Source organism: Plectropomus leopardus, chromosome 21 (genome assembly GCF_008729295.1).
Source record: "Plectropomus leopardus isolate mb chromosome 21, YSFRI_Pleo_2.0, whole genome shotgun sequence".
Lineage (NCBI taxonomy): Eukaryota > Metazoa > Chordata > Actinopteri > Perciformes > Serranidae > Plectropomus > Plectropomus leopardus.
Genome location: NC_056483.1, coordinates 13,745,902 through 13,768,465, shown reverse-complemented (window position 1 = coordinate 13,768,465; position 22,564 = coordinate 13,745,902). Strand labels below are relative to the sequence as shown.

The window sequence follows — 22,564 nt, the reverse complement described above, 5'->3', positions numbered from 1 at the left end:
AAAATAAAGGAAAACTGCACAAGTAAATGAGAAATACTCACCACTACGACCCTGAAATAAAACCATATACCCATTAACATTAAATTATAATGTTACAAATGCGCGGTAGCTCACTTATTTGGGCACTATTTGATTGCATACCAGCACTGTAATAATTCTCTTTTTGATCCCAGCTTCCTCCTCAGTCTTTCCTCACCCTTAATTTGCATACAGTCCCTCTCTGTTCTCACCTACGCACTCCGTGGTGTCAATGCACCTGCTTTCCTATCCCACTCTTCCCCCCTAATTCAGTCTAAAACCTGTGCGTCCTCCCCTTCAAACGCAATCCAGCTGCTGTCCTGAGCTCGTGCTCTAAGGCTGCTGCGGCCTTTGTCCGGAGACCTCGCGCATCAGACATGTTCGCTGCGTTTGTCTGCACGCTCATTTCACTGCATCCGTTTTTTCATCGCTCCTCTGTGGCAGTGCCTGCACCGGATCACGAGGACTCACCGTGGTTCATGGGGTGCGTCAACGCCAGCGGCTGGCCATTCAAAGGTGCCCGTGACCTTGACCCGGTTACCTGCTCCGTGCGCTGCCTGGATAAAGGGTAAGTTGGAGGAAAATGCAAAAGAGCACGTTGAGTCAGATACATTTTAAAGACAGTTTGTAGCTATATTAGTGTAAAATTATCGAGAAAATCCACCTTGTAAATTTTTAAAATTCTCAGTGGTGACACTAATAATTTTGTATCCGAGTAATGTCCTATTATGTATGAAAACATATATTCTTTAAAAAAAAATCCCCTTCCTAACAGCCATGCTGTATTTGTGCAGCTCTGATGATCTAATCCTGAAATATTTAAGATAATTTAATTTCAAACACCAGGCCATTTATAAAACGTATATGACATGGATGTCCTCAATTTCCTGCATTCTCTTCTTATGAAAATCAATCTGAAAATAAACTCAAGAAACTTTTTTTTCCCCTCAAATAATAAAAATGCTTCAAACATTACAATAAACATGTCCCTGACTTTGTGCTCAATCAGAGACAGGAGTGTCTTGGGAAAGTGGAACTGACTAAGGGCCCCAATAGAAGGGAAGGAGGGGGTGGGGGGATGCATTTAAAAAAAAATAAAATCTAAGTAATAACTGCAATAACTAAATAAAAATTGGCTGAAGAAATCAGCGTGAAGAATGAACTTTTTATTTTTTGAAAAAGGAAACTCTCTGGAGACCTCTTACCCCTTAAATGTTCATAATGGTTATCCACCCCTTAATCTCTGAAGGCAGTAAGACCAGAGTGATTGCGTGCTAATGCTGCTGAAGCATCAAGGCAGACTATGTTTCCCTCCAAGAAATGGAAATCAGGGTTCCAAAAAAGAAAACAAAGAAAGACAAGGAAGAAAGGAAACTTGCTTTGTAAAAAATAAAAAAATACAAAGATGCATGTGAGAGACAGATCAAGAGAAGAGAAGCAGGCGGCCCACAAAGCTGTGAATGCACAGGGCCCAGAATGTAGTGCTACGCCCCTGATCAGAGATATTGGCTGACTTTTACATTAATCAGACATTATGTTGAAAATAAATAATTTTTACTGAGCTGAATGCTTGTGTAGCACTCAGACAGTAATTCATTAACTTTCAGTATTTGTTGTTGAAGGTACCAGGTGGCAGCACTGACCTCCGAGGCTTGTTACTGTGGCAACCAGCAACATGGTTTGGTGGCCAGTAAGTGTTCCAACACGTCTTCCATAGGAGGGACAAAAGATGTCAGAGGACAAAGACAAAGGTGAGACAGACTGCTGCTTTTCCTTTAAGGATCTGACCATTCATACAGTGTAAAACATTTAAAATTCACAAGAGTTTTAGGGACCAGTTCATAATTTATGCACAAAAACACGTGCAAATTACTAACAGTCATTGAAGCTTCTGTGTTGACGTGTGCTCGATGCTTTTACTGTGAATCTTTTTTCTTTTTTTTTTTTTTTCTAATCTTGTCTTTAGTGTCCTCTACTTGCCTATTGGAGGTGGACAGGGAAATGTGGCACTGTACAGAACTGAAGGGCCATTTCTGCACAGAGTTCGTCTGTCTACGTCTTCACACAGAGTGCAGGCTGGGAGGACATTTGTTGTGGAAATTTCTGGAAACCTCGCTGGACGTCCCAACCAGCCCACAGGTCAGCTGCTGTATTTCACACAGGTGTAATTCTTGGAAATATGATTCTTCCAGTTGCATGTAGTTTGACTCCATTACATATTAGTCATTTTTTAAACATTTTTCCCCTTAACATTTATTTTTTTGTCACTCTTTGTTATTGCGTTAATGTTTTTTTTCTTTGTTCGATATTCTTCAGCAGTTAAACATGAAATACTTTGAACTTTTACTTGAATGAATGATACTATATAATCAAACATATTATTTGTAATTATGTAACATTATTTGTTATTGTAAATTATTATGAATAAAATGATTACAGGGAGAGTTAATTAGAAATTTAGAAAGCCAGAATTTGTGTTGTCAGCACTAATGTATTTCTTTTTATTTTATTACTTATAAAAGTTTAATTATTTCACCAAAAAAATGTATTAATAAACATGTTTGGACACAAATTTGAAACAAGTTGTTTATTGCAGTGGAAAAGACATTTCCAATATTGTTTTTTGCAAGTTGCAGATGTATTGTGTAATGTATTCAAAATGATGAATAATTTATGTATATTATATATATATTTCAAAATTATATATATATATATATATATATATATATATATATATATATATATATATATATATATATATATTATTCTAATTGTTATACAAAATAACATCTCTAGATCTAATTTTAAAATAACTATTTTGTTTGAAAAAAATATTAAATTTATGTTGTGCTATCCAATATTTAATTCAGAATGTTTTTGTTAATAAGCTCCTATGTGAAATAATATATTTATGCACGGAGAGAAAAAAAATTGATTGATGTTTAGATCATTTTAAAGTTTTCCATTTTCTGTTTTAAATGAGTTTTTCTGTGATTTTCAGGGGTCGTGGGTGTGGGAGGGGAGGACCTCTCTTACGTCACTGTTGAGTTTCAGGAAACGACCCCTAAAGGTCAAAGTTCACATCATGTCAACGTGTTGGATGATGGCTCCTTTGTTGTGTTACGTGACTGGACTTTGGAAACTCCAGGAAAATATCAAATCAGTAAGTTTAACAAGAACAAACAGATGTAATAACTTAATTTAAAAATATGCATGGTTTTGTAGTCACAATCTATCTTTCTCTTTTTTCTTTTTTCTCCTTTATCAATTTTTTTTGTTTAGATGTCAGTGTCTCCAACCCCCTCTCCACGCTCTCCTCCACCCTCCACCTCTCCGTCTTGCAGCCCTCTTCAGACGGCTTACTGGTCTCTGTGCTCCATGGTCCTCTGGGTGTCCCCTCCTGCGTGCCTTCGCTACAGTCAGACTTCAGCAGTGTGACTGTGGAGGCAGTACACCTGGGCGACCCTGTCACACTGCAGGCGCACATGATGGATGATGGTCTGGCAGTGGAGTTTTTTTGGTGGTTTATTCACAAGGAAAAAGAGAAAAACATGAAGGGTGTAAAGACAGCTTGCCTCCTAAACTCAGACTGTGTGAACAGCACTGTGGTGAGTAGGGCTGAGAGAGTAAACTGAGAGAAATGACTAATTATTATCTCAAAGGTTTATTAGCATTTACAGATGAAGCTCCCTCTTTTTAATTTATCACAGTGCTTTTTTAACATCTACCAACATGAATCAATGAAGCTAGGCAAAATGAAACAACTTTAACTGGTTGGTTTTCAATGACAACAAGAGATAGCTGTTTGAATCCTTTGAAACCTGAGAAAATTGGCGCGATTTCTTTCCAAAACATGAAAGACATGACCCAAAAATTTGCAAGAAATTTGTAAAAAAAAAAAGTTCAAGAAAATTAGTTTTAAAGAATTTAAAATAATAATTCATAAATGTAATTTTAGATATGTAACTATGTTTCCCTAGATTTTTTTTTGTTCCCTAGACATTTTTCCTTGGCTTAATTAAGTAATATTCTAAATGTACTTATATGTTGCAATTTGTGGAACATTTCTTACCAAGTTGGTCCTTTTTCCTCACGTCATTGAAAGAAACTGCATGAATTTGCTCACATTTTAAAGGTTTAAATACTTGTGAAAGGCGTCTGAAAGCAGGCTAAGAAAAGTGAAAGGGTTAAAATACTGAATACATTAAAAACACCAGTACCAATCAATTAGTGATGTTAAAGGATTTCTTCAACCACAAAATTATCCTTTGTATATCAAGTACTCACCCCATGTTACACTAAACCTGACAAAAACTGTTTTAAATAATAAGGTTTTAGCAGAAAATGCATGTGTTTAGCAACAGGATAAATAAGGCTTTGATTTTACTGCCCCAATTTATTCCAGGTCACCAACAATCAGTCAGTTTTTGGATTCTTCATGAACTGTGGAGACATGTGGGAAAAAACAACATTTTCTTCACAAATTCAGTGTAACACAGAGTGAGTAACTGATATACAAATGATCATTATAAGGTCAGCGGCCTGCTTGTGTCAGCATTTCAGTCTGTTTGTGACTGCTTTATTAAAAAGAATCTCAAAAAAATTATTATCCTCTGAACAGCTAAAAACTGCATTTTTGTCCTACACCTATTTTCTGCCTCTTCAAGTCTCCTTTCAGCTTCAAATATAGATGTATTGCCCATTTTATTTTCAAAAACAACCAAGGCAGTTTGAAAGGTTGGTTAAAAAAATTGAATTATTAAGGTGTCATATGACAGATTTTTACAGAACAGTAATCCAACAAATCAAGTAAATCTGGGTGATTTTAAGTGAAGCTGTCAGCAACTGTGGTCTTAAAACACAATCAGAACTCAGCAATAACAATGACACATTGATTAAAATGTAACAATAATCATTTTTTCTTAATGTCCTGCATAGTGGTTAAGTTTTGGCCATTTCAGCATCAACTTAAATGCACATGTTTTATACATTGAGGGGAATTGGGGGGATTTCATTTTTTACAAATAATGAAACATAAATTCCTGCAGAACTGGACTTTTGAAACAGAGGGAGTTCACATGGTGTCGGTGAACGCATCCAGTGCCTATGGATGGACACAGGAGACAATACATGTTGTGAGTACTCTGTGTTCATTTACTTACATCCTCATATTTATTCTTTTTAAAAGATAACACTGGTGATGTTTTAAAATGTTTTTAAAATTTTTTTAAAGGCCGAGTAATTTCCCAAAATAGCTGCTACACTACACAGTTTTAGTAAATGTTTTATCCAGGAGACTGGGGTTTGTTTCCCATGTGAAACCAAATGTCAACATTGACAACCTGAGTAAAGATTTCTTTATAAAACATGGGAAGAAGGCGATGAGCAATGAAAGGAGAAATGGCCCAAAAATTACCACAAAAAAGAGTAAAAAGTACAAGAAAATTACCTGAAAATTAGTGGAAAAAAATGAAAAAGAAAGTAAGCAAACAAACAAACAAACAAACAAGAAAATTACCCATAAATTAGTTTTTTAAAAAAGAGAAAAGGATAGATGATTAAATAAAAGAAAGTTTTAAAAAAGTGCTGAATTTTTAATTTTTTTTTATTTTGTAACTTACTTTTAAATATGAAATTATTTTATTTATAAATGTAGTTTTTACTTAGCTTTTTTAAAAATATTTTTGCAATTGCAAATTCTTACTAAGTTGCTGGTTGCCTTTTTTTCATGTTTTTGAAAGCAATCACATCAACTTGCTCAGAGTTAAAACGGTTTATCTCATATTTGTGCATTTTGGTACATGTATTTCCTATATCCAACATATTTTTGTGTTTGCACTTGCAGTTTGTTGTGCCCCCCACTGTCTCAGACCTCAGCATAAGTACATCAGGGAATCAGATGACTTCTGGAGAGGGAGCTTCTGTGCATGTGAAGCTGTTCACCACCATGAAGCACCTCTTCGTCCTTAACCTCACACTGAGTGGCATTTATGGCAGCATTGACATGAAGGACAATGGCAACAGAAACATCAAAATTACTCACCAGGAAAACAGTAATGATAATGACTGTAACAACAGTAACCAACTCAATCAAAACCACAATAACATTAATTGTTGGGAGGGCACCAACAGCTCAGAAACCCACCCTCTTCAACTCCTCCACACCTCCAACTGCTCCAGCTGCCATTTGTACCTCAACCTCCGCTGCTGCCTCCCCACCACTGCAGGACAGTATCAACTCACAGCGTCTCTTCTCTCCACGTCTGACCCTTCAGTCCTGCTCTCCGCTGTCCTGCCTCGAGCCTTGATGGTGTACGAGCATATATGTGCCCTGTGGCCTTCTGGCAGTTGGAAGTCGTCCGTTTTAACACACACAGAACTCACCCTGGAGGTTGTCAGCCCTGCCAACCGAATGGGGTCAAGAGTGATTTGGACTCTCAGTTTGGATAACGTTTGGATGAACAGAACAACTGAAGAGTGGAACATAAATGTGTCCTTTCAAATAGCAGGCTGTTATAAAGTAACAGTTAAGGCCTTTAACCCAATCAGCTGGGCCTCATTCTGCACACAAATCTTTGTTCAAGATCCAGTCAGAGAGTTGGTGTTAAATGTTCCCAGCGTGATCACAACAAATCAAAAACACTTTGTTTTCTTTAGCATCAAAGCTGGGTCAAATGTGACTGTGTCTCTGCTGGTAAATGCAACGTTGTTGTATAGAAACACCAGCTACACAACAGGAGAGGAGGCAAGGGTGGTTTTGCTTCTCGACCGCACTGGGACAGTTGTGGTTGAGCTTCGCGCTGAGAATCGAGTGTCTTCTCAGAACAAGAGCGTGAGAGTGTATGTTGAGGGGAAGAGGAAGCCGTCACCACAAGTTAGAGTTAATCCAACGTGGCAACCACCTGCCAATCAAAGTACAGCTCACAACCTGCCTGACAATGGTGAGAAAGTGTTTCAAATGAACACCAACTGAGCAGTGCAAAGCATATAACCAGTAATTAAGTGTTTTAGAAAAACAGTGACTTTTTTTCTAGTAAATGACCAAGATTTTTATTTTTTAATCCTTTGAAACCTTACCATATTGTCTTGATTTCTTTCAAAAACATGAGAAAAGGTCAATGAGCAACGAAAGAAGAAATAATAAAAGAGAAAAAAATTGCAATAAATTAGTAAAAGAACAAGAAAATGACAATTAGATAAAAAGAAAGAAAGAAAAAACACATGGAAGTTAAATAAAAGGAAATGACCTAGAAAAAGTGCTTTAAAATTATATTATGTAACACATTTTTACATACAAAATTATTATAACTACAAATATAGTTGTTCCCTAGCTTTTTTTCTCTTTTCCCTGGAAGTGGGGTTGTATGGGGAACTTGAACATAGTCAGTGTATTAGATATCAGTCAGCACACCCACAGTTTGGAGAGGCAGGCCTAAGTCTGACACGGAAGTTACGCATTGCACTGCTGTGGACGGGGTCAGCAATAAAATGTATTTTAATCCTCTAAATAAAGTCTCACCGCCCAAAAAATTAATATCAGTTTAAGTGTATGCTATATTGAGAGTATTTTCACCACTTTGCCTTTATGTTAAATAGCCCATTTCAAGGGGTAAGACGATAATGTCTTTAATTCCCCAATTTTTCTTGTCAAAGCTACCAGACTTCATTGAGAAAAACTATAATTTTAGCTTGCTGAACACAGGAGTTGCTGGTCTGCTGCCTTAGTCAGTAAATTAGTTTGCATTATTGTGTGACTTTGGTGAATCTGAACTAACGCTTTTAAATGTCAAAGTCACAAAACAACACAAACAAAAGATGAAGACTGATAAAGATTGTAAGTTGAAACGCATAGCCCATTTATTATTTATTACCCCATTTTTTACTTTTGCAAAACAGTGTGCCTTGGAATTTTTTGGTTTTGACTCACTAAAAAAATATAACAAGTATAAGCTCTCCCTCCTTTTTTGGTCATTTTTGTCCTTGAATTTCAAAGAGCACCTCTCTTTGAAACCTTTATATGTTAAGTAGCACTCCTCAGCCAAACTTTTGATAACAACAAAACAAAAAAGTTTTACAAACAAAATAACTGCTCAAGGCAACAGTAGATCAGCAGCTCATATTTTCAGTAATGTTAAATCAGTGTTTTTCTTCATTTTCCTGTGGGAAATCAACGTCTGACATTGCTAAAAGATTGCTTAGCTCCCATCATGTTGAAACCAGACTGCTTCTCCAAACTGGGGGCGTGTGAACTAATATCTGCTTTTTGTAATATGCTATCTATGGGTACATTATACAACCCCACTTCAAAAAAAAAAGAAAAAAAAAAAGAACTATCCCTTTAACACTGTCAAAGAAAATGAGAGCGTCAAAATGATCAGTACATGAATGCTCATTCAGGGTTTTCTGGTCCTCTTTTTCTATCATTTCTCACTCTCTTGAGACAAATGGTTTATGTCTCCACATCATAATTCTTTATTTCTTTTCCTAGAGCATTTACATTTTTACATTACAAATTTGTGTTTAAGACTATAAACTATTGACAAGGTGATATCTGTTTTGTCTCCTAACAGTGCTGATTTATTCAGCAAAGCAAGCTTATCCCACAAATACAGATGTAACTTTCCTGGCTGTGGCTGAAGCACCGGATCCTGTAGAGTTCTTCTGGCACTTTGGAGACTCAACATCAGACAGAACCACCTTAAGGACCGTCACCAAAAGATACCACAAACCTGGCAGGTATGAGACACAGATGAAGTATTCAAAACATGATTTAAATCTTCTTTGTATCCATAACTGTGCATAGTTTCACTGCATTTCAAGCAACAAATTAATCAAAAGTGTGTCATAAAAATACTTAGATAACATACTAACAAGAATAAATGGAGACAGTACATAGACAGTTCTTTTTCCTGAATAGTATCGTAACAAGCTGCAACACTTTGTCCCTTTGTCTTCTATATAGGTATGATGTATTTGTGGTCATGTCAAGTGGCCAGATCTCCCTTACCTCCGATGTGTTCCCGCTGGTCGTCCAGAGAGCGGTGAAGCTCAACAGGCTGCTCCACCAGGCTTCTGTCCTGCAGAACCAAACTATGACAGTGAGCTGCAGGGTCAATGTGGGGACTGACGTCACCTTTCTGTGGAGCTTTGGAGACGGATCATCCAGGCTGGGACAGAGCACAGAGCAGCACGTCTTCTACAGGTGAGTTTCTCTATCATTATTCATTTTTAATTAGCTTGATTTATTGCAGACATATCAGCACTGGTGCATATGTTGGCCAAAATGATTTTTTTTAAAAAAGATATTTTTTAGGGAAGTAGTAGCTCAGTCCATTTGCTAAACATGTGTGTGTATTTTGGGCCTGAGTATGTAACATGTAAGTAACAACAGAGTAAAAAAATGTAAATTTCCTTCAGGGATTAATAAAGAATGTCTTCTACACACATATATATCTAAGGCACAATAAAAAAATCCAATATTGGTAAAGCTGTTTTTTTTTTTAACAATTATTTGTTATGGAGCAGTTTGTAAAACAGAAGCGCAAGGTATCTTTAATTTCTTTTATGTATAAAAACCTAAAATTTCTTCCCCTAAAGTTTTATTAAATGAACCTTGAAAAAAAGTTTTATTTCAAAATAAATGCACGCATCCTATTTAGCTTGAGTTTTTATGTTTTTCAGTTACCTATTAATCTTTAAATTTCATAACTGTATGTGCATTTTTGCCTGTGTTCATTTATTATGTGTTTTTACTCTCTGCAGGACGGGAGAGCTCCGACTGGAGGTCACTGTGTCTAACCTGGTCAGCTCTGCCTCTCTAAGTAGTCACATCTTTGTAGTGGACCGACCTTGTCAGCCTCCACCAGTGAAAAACATGGGGCCTTTAAAAGTACAGGTACATTTTACCAGTAGGACTGTCACCTTTGTCTACCATGGTTAAAAAAAGCTAAAAAAAAAAATAATAAAAAAAAGATTAAATTGCCACCTTCTCTCTTCAAGGTGCAGAGATATGAGGTAATCCATCTGGGGGTGACCTATGAGACAGAAGTTGACTGTGACATTTCAGGAGGACTTCAATACACCTGGACGCTGTTTGACTCTGCAGAGAAGGTCTTCCCTTTGCCTCTCGTAGACACACACAGACAGAGCCTCATACTGCCCAGCCGTCTCTTGCACTATGACACCTACACTGCTATAGCCAGGGTAAGTAGAGGACCTAAGACACTTCATGTCCCACCACTGAATTGGGTGTATTTCGACTTCAGTAGCTTTCATTGCTTTGCAGGTTCAGATTGTTGGGAGTGTGGTGTACAGTAACTACAGTGTGAGAGTGCAGGTGATACCAAGCGCTCCTGTGGCCTTCATCCAGGGTGGCACCAACATCTTTATTAACCACGGAAACACCACTGTGGTCACACTGGACGGGCAGAGATCTTACGACCAAGACTTCCCCATGAACCCAGTCGGGTACAGAAACTGTTTGATGCATACACAAAACGTTTAATGGCTATAATGGATATGTGGATTCAAACTCTAACCTATAGTGCTATTTATCAATCTAGATTGTTTTGGTGTGAGATGTCGAGTGTTGGACATCTTCTCTAAAATACAATACAATTTGAGCACCACAAGCCGAGTGCCATCTAAGCCAATTATATTTTAGGGAAGGCAGACATCTCCACAGCCAATATCTCCAACATTCAGCAACTCACATCAAAATAATCTAGACTGATAAATAAAATGACAGGCAACAGAGAAAAAAAATGTATTTATGATTTTGGGGTGAACTGTCCCTTTAACACTGTAATTTTCCCCTTTTTTCTCCTCACAGCTTCAGTTGGACATGTAAACCAGTAAGCTTCATCACCAGCTCCTGTTTCCACCATGACGTTCCCACTACGTCCCCTGTTCTGGTATTTCCTGCTAGTTTCCTAAAACACAACTTTGACCAGTTCCAGTTCACACTCACCATCCACAGCGGTGAGCGTTCAGCTTCATCACAGACCTTCCTCACGTTAACACCCAATGTGATCGGGTAAGAGTCATAAAAACATTACTATACTAGTCACTATATCTGAAGACTATAGATGTGCATTAACAGGCAGATTACACAAACACATTCACATTCACTTCAGCTCATTGAATAGTGCTGCTTGGTCGGTGCTGTTCACTTTTATATTATGATGTGTTAAATGCATTGTGTGTTTTCAAAATATTTGTACAGGAAATATACAGTTTCTACTTGTTAAATGCTTACATTTTACATATTTACATTTATATCCTTGTGCAACAAAAATGAGTGGTTAGGTTCAGTCAACAAAAGCACATGGTTAGGTTTAGAGGAAAACATCACGTTTTGGCTGGACATTCAAATAGGAAGCAAACAGTGGTCTCATGGGTGAAAGTCCAGGGTTTGTTCAAGCTCTTACATAACGTTGTTACTAGCACTGTTTCAAACTCATGCTGTCCAGCGATATTAGAAACTGACACCACCTGCTGGTGTATCAAACTGCCACAAAAGGTGGCTTTTTGCGTTGGTGTCTGACACTAAAATCACTGACCAAGCAGCAGTATTTGATGACAGGCTGGACTAAACCTCTAAAATGTTATAAACACACAACACTTTTTTTTTTTACAGTCATAGAGCAAAGTCTGTCTGCAAATCACGTTTACACCAAAGGACAGATAAATTGGTATACAATGAAGTGAAAAGAATTTTAGAAATATTGTCCACAATTTAGGAGTGTACTGGACCTTGGTACACCTTGTAACGCTTGCATCTGAATGTTTCCAACCCAGAAAAGTGTCACTTTACTGCCCTCAGTGCCAGGGAGACCAGGTGAACTGGGATCAGTCTTTCTCTGTCAACGCCTTATGTGAAGGCTGCAATATTTCCACAAAGTACATTCAGTACACCTGGAGCCTGTACGTGGTCAATGCATCATCCAAGCCTGCCACAGAAGGTAAATAAAATAAATAAAGTACCATCAATGTATTTCCAAGAAATATATGTCACTTTAATTCTATTCTCTTCTTTTCTATTCTAGTCCCATTTTGTTACACAGTGGATCTCAGTGCTCCCTCCACCATCATGGAGGGTCCTGTTGCCTCCCCTCAGACCTCAACCCTGCATCCTGCTACAGGTACACCCGTGCTGTCAATACCTCTGCCAAACCCTCAGTTCTGAATGAGACAGTTAGCCAAACATTATCGAAGAATAAAAGAAAGAAGTCAGCTATGGCTGGTATGTAGTCAAATGTAACTGGTGAGATAAAAACAGCAACCTCAGTGCTCCCAAAATGGGTTTCCTCTGTAAAAACAGCTTTAGGAAACCATAACTTTGCATACTGACACAGAAAATAACACCATGTCCCTAAATATGACTTCCCTGTTTTTCTCCTCAAACAGCTGAGACAGAACTGGAGCCCTTGCTTGTCTCATCTCTAGTCAACATGAGCACAGCAGGATCTGGTAAGAGGGGCAGCTGTGCACGCTGCCATGGTACTGCCAGCTTTTACTGCTTAAAAGGAATACTTCACCCCACAAATGACTATTTATGTAATTATTACTCACCCAGTGTTAAGCTGAATTGATGATGAGAATTTTGTTTTTCTTGCATGCCTTCATGCTGAAAGAAGAATTTACAAAAATGGACAAAATTCTTGATAAATTGAAGTCATGTAGGTCTATATTTAACACCAACAAAGCTGTAATAAAACGCATGTTCACAAACTCATACAACTTGTGCAGTATAATCCAAGTCTCATTTATTCAGTCATATGCTCAGTACTTCCCTGACAGCCCTTTCCGTCGAGGAGCTGAACCAAAGGTAAAACTTATCTTTGCTTCCTTCAAAGCAACACTCCATTAATAAAATCTGAAATTTTACCTTGCTTCACAGTGGGAATAGATTCAGAAAGGGCTGTCTGTCTGCGAAGTACTGAGCATACGACTGGTTAAATAAGACTTAGATTATACTGCACAAGTTGTGTGAGAGCTTGTTGATGGAGTTTTTCAGATAATTTTTCTGTTGTTAAATGCAGACCCCAATGACCTCAGTTCATCAAGAATTTCTTTTATTTTTGATTCTTCGTTCAGCGGAGGCATGCAAGGAAAAAAAAAGGTCCTCGTGAATTCCACATAACATTGGGTGAGTTATTGTTATACAAATGGCTATTTGGGGGGTGAAGTATTCCTTTACAATGGAATTTATCTTATTCTGGTAGGTATACTGGAATCAGATGTTGTGAAGTGTGAATATGTAACGTTTACCATGCTCAAAATGTAAAAAAAAAAAAGCAAACTTAAAAACATTTAAGACATGGACATCTACAGGGAAAATTAACAGGAAGTAATAATGTGCAAGGTCATGGTTACAGTAAAATGAATAGTTTATGAATTATTTAACAGCTTTTCCTCTTTATGTCCAGGAGAGGAGCCCTTTTATCACTCTCTGAGGGAGACTGACCCCCCAAAGCCTTTGTACTCCTCCACTGAATACCTGCCACTTCCCCTTGACAACAGAGGCGTCCTCTATTCAGACCACCACGGCCAAAGTGACGTTATCAGTGAATTCCCGATGGATTCTGACTCTTCTGCTGACTGGGAGTTTTCTTTTCCATTCCTGGAGAACAGTGACTGGGAAGATCGACTAGGTGAGACAAAACTGATCTGAAATTTGGGCTGTAAAGCTTGTCTGGTCTGGCAGTCGCATAAAATTAAACAATTATTTAACTCATTTGATTCACAAGCTACCGAGTGGTATAAAAAGTAATTAAAATTACCCCCACTTTTACCAGCTACAACATTAAAGTGATGCACACATTAATGTGAAAGTAATTATAATCCAATAATATATATGACCCCTAAAACATTGTTTCACTAAGTATATTTTGATGCTAATACTTTTATATTTTTTACCTGAGTAAAAGTTTGAATGCAGGACTTAAAGAGAGTATTTCAAGATATATTTGTCGCCTTTTTTCGCATGTTTTTAAATTAATCGCACCAATTTGCTCAGGGTTCAAAGGTTTAACTAGGCCTACTTGTTAAAGGCATCTGAAAGACGCACAAGAAAAATAAAGTCACTTCAGGTTTCAAAGAGTCAATCTCAAATCTTTGTTGGATCATAACATATGGGGTATAGAATAAATCTCGATTTTCAAATCGATTTACAGCTGATTAGGTATGGCTTGTTGGTTTTAGCCTTTAGCTGAGATGATTTTCAGAAATCCTCCAGTTAAGAAAAGTGAGGTGTCAAATGACCATATAAAACGGTCAATAAAGCAGATTTTACATTTGTGGATCACTTCAGCCACATGAGGTCATGAAACGTAAGGTTGATTGACACTGGCTGACTCCTATGCTGACGTGATGACGTACTGCGGTAAGCGTATGATCTCACTTCCGGTGATTCTTTGTTTGTGTTTGGTAGCGTCCCTGTGCTGCTCCTGCGAGCGATTCTCAGCTAATCTTGTAGTTTGCTCTTTACTCCAGCTGCTTGTTACTTGCCTGCGATATAAACTCACTTAAGGTTTACTCAAGCACTCACTGCTGTCTTCTCCTCTCAGCGGGTTTCCTGTTTAATCACACAGCCGTTCACTCGCTGCTAGCTCGTTAGCTACTTTAGCTCAGGTTATCGAGCTGCTGCTCTCCTGCCCGGTGTGTCAGATGTGTAGTTTTTTATCCAGATTCTCAGAGTTTATATCAAGTTTAGTGCTGAAAACAAAGTTATTATCATAGGTGATTTTAACAATCGTGTGGCCATTAATAATGATATCGTCAGTGTTGCATTCTTCACACTATTGGCTTCAGTCAGTGTACACAAACCCACCCACTACTTCAACCACACCGTAGAGTTTGTCCTGGTGTATAGCAACAAAATCCCGCTCTGCCAGACCATTATCTGATAACTTTCAATGTTTTGTTACTATACTATACTAGTTACTATAGCAGATGTCGCAGCTAAAGTAGCTACATTTAAAGAATTGGTGGCTGAATGTGACTGAGAGCGCTTTTAGTAACTGAAGTCACTCTCACATTGATTGTCTTGTTGATAGAGCTGCTGGCTCACTGGGATCAGCTCACAACTGCGTTGTACCTTTTAAGAAAAAGATTAATGAAACAAAGAAAATTAGCTTCATGGTTTAAACCAGAAATTAAAACAAATATTGAAAAAAATTGACAGAAATTGTTGTACAGTAAACCTGGAAGAGTCCCGTTTAGTCTGGCAGGACAGTCTTAAATCATATAGAAAGGTCCTCCGCCATGCCAGAGCAAGCTATTACTCATTGTTATTACTATTACTCAGAGTCACAGCTCTGTATAGCCTTGAATTCATTTAGCCCTCAGAAGCGATGATTTTATGAGTTTCTTAAATTATAAATTATAACTATTGGAGATCAAATTGATCACCTCTTGCCCTTAACCGACCTGGCCTCAGACACGGGTACTTTGGATATGGCAGTAAGGCCTAATATTAGACTGGTTTCCTCCCACTGACCATCACAAACTCTTTTTATTATTTCTGCATCAAAGCCATCAACCTGCCTGTTAGACCCCATCCCAACTAGGCTACTTCAGGATGTTTTAGATTTAATTGTCAAGTATTTGTTAGATGTAATCAATGTGTCTTTATTATCAGAATTATGTTCCACAGTCCTGTAAAGTAGCTGTCATTACACCCCTTCTAAAGAAGCCCACTCTTGACCTTGAAGCCCAGAGGTTTTAGCAAATTATAGACCGATATCCAATTTCCTCTTTATTTCTAAAATCCTTGAGAAAGAAGGTGCTAACCAACTTTGTGACTTCCTCCAAGAGAATAGTTTATTCAAGGATTTTCAGTCAGGAATTTAAAGTGCATCACAGTACAGAGATGACATGGTGCTTTTTAAAAAAAATTGCAGCAGAGGTAAAAGATTTGTGTAAAATCTAAAAAGTAAGTTTTGTGAAAAAGGTTAGTTTTCCAATCTGCAACTAATCCATAGCAAATTATGAGGAGAAATAGGACACAATCACTAAATTTCTTTATCTGATCATAACACAATTAAGCTTCTCATATACACCGTCTGTGCAGGTTTTCAGTGTGTAACTACTGTATATTGTGCATTGAATCTGTTTCTCTGTCAGATTATGTTATTCCCCTGATGAGAACAGAGGAAGGAGACCCTGGGATATCAGCAGGAAGACCTACAGGTACAGTAGTGTGTTTGCTGATAATCACCTGTGTGTGTGAGGTTGTGTGTTAATCCTGTATATATCCTCAGGGGTGGATGGTGAGAGCTTCAGTCCAGGAGACGATTCAGTGTTTGATTCTGCATCACATGAAGACGAAGGGAATAATCTGTTAGATTCCAGACCATCTGTTGTGATTCAGGACCCAATCCTGCTTGATTTACCTCGAGACCTGGTAGACAGAGGCCTTTTTGAGTCCTACACTTATACAGGTGCATTGTGCAGGACACTCACAGACACACAGTTCCTCTCTTAATCCACCTAACTCAGCCTTTAGTCATCTCTCTGATTCTCTTCAGGCATATCCTCCCCTTTGCTCAACTTCAGACCGTTCAGCCTGAAGCCTGGGAGCAGATACATGTTGGAGGTCACTGCCAGTAAGTTTCACAAAAATAACTGGACTTTGGACTCTGAACTATGGCAGAATAAATAGATAGAAATGACTTGAAATACAGATTGTTTATACTCCTAAGTAAATCCTATCGGTTACAATCACAGGTGATCAGATAATCCTACCCCTTTATTATATATTTAAATAATTATCAGAATCTCCCCTATAGAAATCCAAGACTTGTCATATATGTACCAGTGTACACATATACATACACCATCTAAATATTCACATCTAAATCTAAATATTCTAATCAAAGATAATCATCACAGAAGTCCCGATGTCTTAATTTTTCTCATATTTGCTATAGTGCTTATATATGTTTTTTCTACTATCCAGGCAAAGTTCAGCAATTCTAATTGTATTGTATTGCAGAATAGATGTGATCTAGTTTTCAGGGTTCGGCATAACCATGGTGGTTTCTAAATTTTGAGGTCTTGTGTGTGGGATTTAATGACATCTAGTGGTCATAGAGATCTGAAACTTCTCCTGTGTGCCAATTATGTTGGCTACAAACGCAGCAATTTGTATTTTCAGGACGTCATACACTAAAGAAAACATAGCTTTTAGTATTATGCAATTTAGTTAGGCAGGAAGGAAGGCTAATGGATATCCTGATACTCTGCCAATAGATACACTGGACCTTTAAAATGAAAACAACAACACCGGTTCTATGTTAGCCCATCATGTACTCTTCTAATGAAAATTGATTGAAATTGAAAGTGATGGATCTGGGCGCTAATCTGATTGTTATCTGCTATTCTCAGAATCCCATGATAGTTTTCTGGGCTGGACTCAGCTTTTCTTAAAAACCAACCCTGCTCCAAAGGGCATGACATGCCAGGTGCAACCAGTCAAAGGAGTGGAGTTATACACACACTTCAGCATCTTCTGCACCTCAGGGAGAGAGGTATCACTGGTCTCACACACATACACACACACATACAAACGTGAACACACAGACACATGTTTTTATCTTTTGACCCTACTATACCAGATGGGTGTTATTTAAGGTCCTTTGTACAACGTATGTGCGCCAACTAATGTTTTATTTCAGGAAAAGTTTTAGAAGGCTAATTTAGGTTTAAGGATCTTTGTGCATGCTAAGATACTGTATATAGTGACGATTTTGTTACAAAAGAAAATAGAATCATAACTTCTATCTGGGATAATTTCTTTACTACCTCATACTTATCTGAGACAATATGTGTCTTTGTAAATACCAAATATTTCTCTAAAATGTGCAGGTCCTCTAAATTTTTTTTAACTCTCCTTATTGAGTTTTTCAAAACATACAATTGTACAAGATAATATACAAAATCAGCATATGTAGGAAGAAGAAAACCACCTACCTTTTTCTCAACCCACTAATTTTCCCTACTCATCCCAGTGCCCCCCCAACCCCTCAATCCCACCCTGCTAGGCTACTACCATCAAAAATAAAATAAAGCAGTGATAGCAATACTAACAAACAAGATTTCACAAGCAATGCACAACTGAAAAAGTAAATGAAAGGAGACAAATTCTAAGAATTTATATAAATATGTATCCAAAAACTGAGTAAAAAAAAAAGAGAGGAAAACTAAACTAAACATTATGCATTTGGCTCCACAACCCTACACACCCACATGCCTACATACATATTTCCCATAGGGCCTTTAAGTTTGTGCATAAGTTTCTCTCGTTCCATCATGTTATACCAACATACACAGAAAAAACAGACCTTAACAAACTACAAATGTATCCACCATTTCTCTCTACCTTTTATTTGTTTATACTGTCTTCTGCATGTTAGCCTTCATATGTTTTTGTGTCCATGTGCTGTAGGACTTGCAGTATGAATACAGCGTCAGTGTAGGAGGCAGACCTCCCCGGGTGTTGTATAAGGGGAGGGACTTCCAGTACTACTTCAGCCTTCCTTCTGGTGACCCAAGTGATGACTATAAAGGTAAAGTTAAACGCACAGACACACTGATTTGTAAATTCTATAGTGTGTACCAGGGATGCGTCACCATGCTAACTCATTGAGTGATTGATTTCTGTGCTTGAAGTAACTATTTACACAGAGATCAGGAGCAGCATTTATGGGACGGCCACTAAACCCTGTCCTGTCACTGTCCAAGTCCTACCAAGCTTCCTCAGAGACACATCTTCTCATCTTGATCCTGATCTGGAGCTGTAAGAGTCACCATGTCATCATATTATGGATTATGGTTATGTTTATGTTTCAGAGTTTTGTTAGAGGTGTATTCTGTGTACCATACAACAATTCAAGGTGCAACGTTTTTGCAGACCATACTGGAAAATTGTAGTGGCAAAAGCCTATATGAGTACCAAACGCTGAAGTTTACCACATATATTTGAAAAGACTGACTCTGAAATTACTTAAAATCATATAAATTTATTCTATTTTCCTAACCAATGAAAGTGTTTTTGAAAATGGGAATTATTGGTCTGCCGTTGCCTTGTCTTGTATGGTAAAACAACAAAAAAAAAAATTTCAAATATAACTTACACTTAAAACTGATATTGGATCTTTTTAGGTGGCTAAATTAAGGTTTGTTGAGACAATACATTGCTTAGCTTTTGTGCCGATAGATTTAGTTTAACAAAGATGCTAGAAAAGCGACAGCGTGTTAAATATATATATCTTCAAACATTAAAGTTACAGCTAAAAATGACAACAGAAAGAAACAAGTTACTATGTCTACCTAGAGGTGTTAGCGTTATGTAACAGTGCTCATAATATTTCAGTCTTTATTGTGCCCTAAATTATGTCAACTTTTTACTGGCAATCATGTTCTGAAGATGTACATTTTAAAAAGTTACTGTCTATTAAAGTTACTATTTATACAGCATATGTTGTTCCTCCTCTCCAGTGCAGAGTCAGGTCTCAGAAACCTGTCAGCTCTGATGCAGCTTGGAAACAGTGTGGAGATTCGTAACTACGTCAGTCTCCTCTCCAGCATCCTAAACAGACTCAGCCTGGACGAAGTGGCCAACACACATGAACAGAGACACACACGCAATGTGCTCATTAGCACAGTGTGTGAGCTTGAGAGCAGTGTAAAGGTAAACACACATACACACACACACACACACAAATCCCTATCCATCCAATAAAAAATCTCCTACAGCCTCCAAAAAACACTATACAAAATCTCAAGATTAACAGAACGACATTTCTCATTTTAACAAATCCATCTTCTACTGTCTATCCCTGTTTCTCAGTCACAGTTTGATTTTAACTTTACAACCTTTTGCAGCATTTTAATAAAATGTCATTTAATCCTAGGCATCAATGTTGGACAACGTCAGCATTCTCAAAAACCTGTTACAAGTTACAAGTCAGGCAAGTGGAAAGTCATCTCCTTTCATGGACTTTCAAAGAGACACTGATAGATGCTTGCCAAAAGATGATTTTTCATACTTGCTTTATCCTGTTTAGGTGACCTTATCTAGTGCAAGACGAGTGACAGCTCACATTCAGGTCATCTCTGAGCAGTTTTCAGAGCCCAGTGCTCCAGCTCAGTTCCATCTGGACCAGAAGACACTCAACACCCTGGTCGCCCTGCTTTCATACAGCCTGCAAGCTGCTGTCATGATTAATGACTTCACACCAGAAATGTCCACCAGTACTGACATAACACAGACATTAGAGTCAGACCCACGTGATGAAATACAGGACACTTCGAGCATTAACATCCAACGAGGAGGATCGATTTCAGCAAAGCAGACGGTGCAGCTTGTAGCTAATATTCTGCAGACTGCTTCAGACCTGATGCTGGTGAGAAAAATCAAACATTCTTACGCATTTCTACTCATGAAATTACTTATTTTTATTTTGAATTTGTACCTTGCATTTGTCAATTCCCAGAAATACGTCTTGTTCCACGAAGCCCAGGAGCACAGAGTCATCAGTGGTCTTATCACCCTATATGCCACATACCAAAACCAAACCTCCAGAGTCATCAGCAGTGGCTCAACCACAGTCTACATTCCTGCCTCCCTCATCCAACTTCTGTTTTTTCATCGCAGTAGAGAGACTGAGAACAGACCACATCGGCCATGTGTGCTCAGCATGCTGACTGAGCTCAGCCACAACCCTTACGCCAGGATCCATGGTCCTGGAACGGTGAGACTGGTGTGATATCATGACACTGAGTTATTAAACAGAAAGGCATTACTCTTATTTTCCTCTGCTGATTTCCAGCTGAGCGGAAAAGTGGTTGACCTGAGTGTGTACAAGTGCAGCACGAGGAGAAAGATCCGTGTTCGCTCCCTGATTCAGCCAATAGACATCGAGCTGCAGCAACCACCAAAACATGTGAGTCGCCATTTCTTCTTTTCTGTTCGCTGCAAGTTGACTTCATTCACACCTTTTCACTACAGTCATTCACATTGTTAAATAAAAGTGGGTGTGATCACATCCATTCTGCAGAAGAGCTCTGCACGCGAGTACATCCTCCTACGCAGCCAGGTCAACTACCACAGCTTCAACATTACCCAGGAGCACTTGCGGCAGGCCATCCAGCTGAGTGTGGTGTTCACACCGCCGCTCAACCACGCATTTCCCATCATGCTGCTCTTCAGGTAGACATTGCTGTTTTAGAGGTGTTATCGTCTGATAGTTCTAGCAGCATTAATACATTGAATAATTAAAGTTTTTTAAAAAGACTGATCCCAGAGTCTCTGTTGTGGCAGGATGTCTGAGAGGCCGACTCCAGGCATGTACCATCTGCACAGGATTCATCACTGGAAGACCAACACCACACGCCTTACTCTGCCCTCAAACTACCTCAGTGGTAAGAGATCTGGTTTTGTCTCTCACTTTTCAACTGTGTCCTGCCTTCTGTGTCCTGGTTAATTACTGCTCATTCTATAAAGTTACAATATATCATTCATTAAAATGCAACCATGCCTTTTTAGAACAGAGTTTTTATGCCTCCACCACATTGGCGATAGCTGTGGCCTAATATATTATATTTTCTCGTTGTCTGTAGGTCTGTACGTCCCATTCTCGTAAACACAGTATCTTAAGAATGGTTTGAAGAAATTTCTTCAAATTTGGCACAATCGTCCTCTTGGACTCAAAAATGAATCGATGAGATTTGGTGGTCATATGTCAATGATCAATTGTGACCTTCTCTGGCTGATCCTTGTGACTGCGATATCTCAAGAACACCTTTGGGGAATTTTACTAATTTGACACAGACTTGAACTTGGGCTCAAAGATTAACTAACTGGATTTTGGTGGCCTTGAGCCAGTTTACATTTGAAAAAATTTAAGAAAGTACACACAAAACACCAAAAGTACACACAAAACACCAACAATAATTGGCTTTATAAAAAACTGGATTGTCAAAATCTTTTACATTTCTAGCTGCAGGTGTTGGCCACCTGGCTCTGCTGAATGCTGATTTTGGGAAAACACCCAAACACAAGCGACTGAGTGAACAGGTCAGTTACAGTCTCAGGGTGGACAGCAGCCTTTGTTTGTCTTGGGATGGCCACCAGGGAGCCTGGACACACCACGGCTGCAGGACACAGCATGCACACACATCTACTGCAATCAACTGCAGGTAAGGCATGAGAACACAAGACCTGACTTCACAGAGAGAAACACAGACTTGCAAGAGATAATTATATTTAGTGTTGATTCACATCAATTAATCACTTCTTCTTATTTATCTCAGTTGTCACCAGCTGAGGCCGCTGACTGTGGTGCAGCAGCAGATCCAGAGCAGCCATGACACAACCAGCCTGGACCCGTTCCTAAGGTGACCTCATCCTCCTTAGTCTTGGATGATGTATTTTACCAGAGAAAACAAAATCTCTCTGTTTCTTAAACTGCAGTAGTAATCATGAGTGAATAGTACAACTCATACAGCATAATGAACCTTTGGTCATCAGTTTTAGAAT

The 22,564-nt window shown here is 38.3% G+C and overlaps 1 protein-coding gene across 1 annotated transcript in view; it reads left to right on the top strand.

The window, feature by feature from the left end:
* The first annotated feature begins 395 nt into the window (after window positions 1-395).
* The window catches only part of LOC121960982 (polycystic kidney disease 1 like 1), a 47,209-nt gene continuing 25,040 nt past the window's right edge, over window positions 396-22,564 (top strand). The window contains 32 exon segments of the mRNA XM_042510885.1: window positions 396-586; window positions 1,641-1,769; window positions 1,985-2,157; window positions 3,020-3,181; window positions 3,301-3,626; window positions 5,864-6,330; window positions 6,736-6,959; window positions 8,589-8,754; window positions 8,981-9,220; window positions 9,781-9,913; window positions 10,018-10,221; window positions 10,304-10,485; window positions 10,850-11,053; window positions 11,818-11,981; window positions 12,066-12,161; window positions 12,427-12,489; window positions 13,449-13,673; window positions 16,069-16,212; window positions 16,284-16,463; window positions 16,551-16,628; window positions 17,410-17,552; window positions 18,470-18,590; window positions 18,694-18,820; window positions 19,522-19,714; window positions 19,938-19,994; window positions 20,091-20,429; window positions 20,520-20,777; window positions 20,856-20,969; window positions 21,087-21,235; window positions 21,347-21,447; window positions 22,026-22,224; window positions 22,339-22,422. Of these exon segments, the coding sequence (XP_042366819.1) occupies window positions 396-586; window positions 1,641-1,769; window positions 1,985-2,157; window positions 3,020-3,181; window positions 3,301-3,626; window positions 5,864-6,330; window positions 6,736-6,959; window positions 8,589-8,754; window positions 8,981-9,220; window positions 9,781-9,913; window positions 10,018-10,221; window positions 10,304-10,485; window positions 10,850-11,053; window positions 11,818-11,981; window positions 12,066-12,161; window positions 12,427-12,489; window positions 13,449-13,673; window positions 16,069-16,212; window positions 16,284-16,463; window positions 16,551-16,628; window positions 17,410-17,552; window positions 18,470-18,590; window positions 18,694-18,820; window positions 19,522-19,714; window positions 19,938-19,994; window positions 20,091-20,429; window positions 20,520-20,777; window positions 20,856-20,969; window positions 21,087-21,235; window positions 21,347-21,447; window positions 22,026-22,224; window positions 22,339-22,422 (5,636 nt within the window).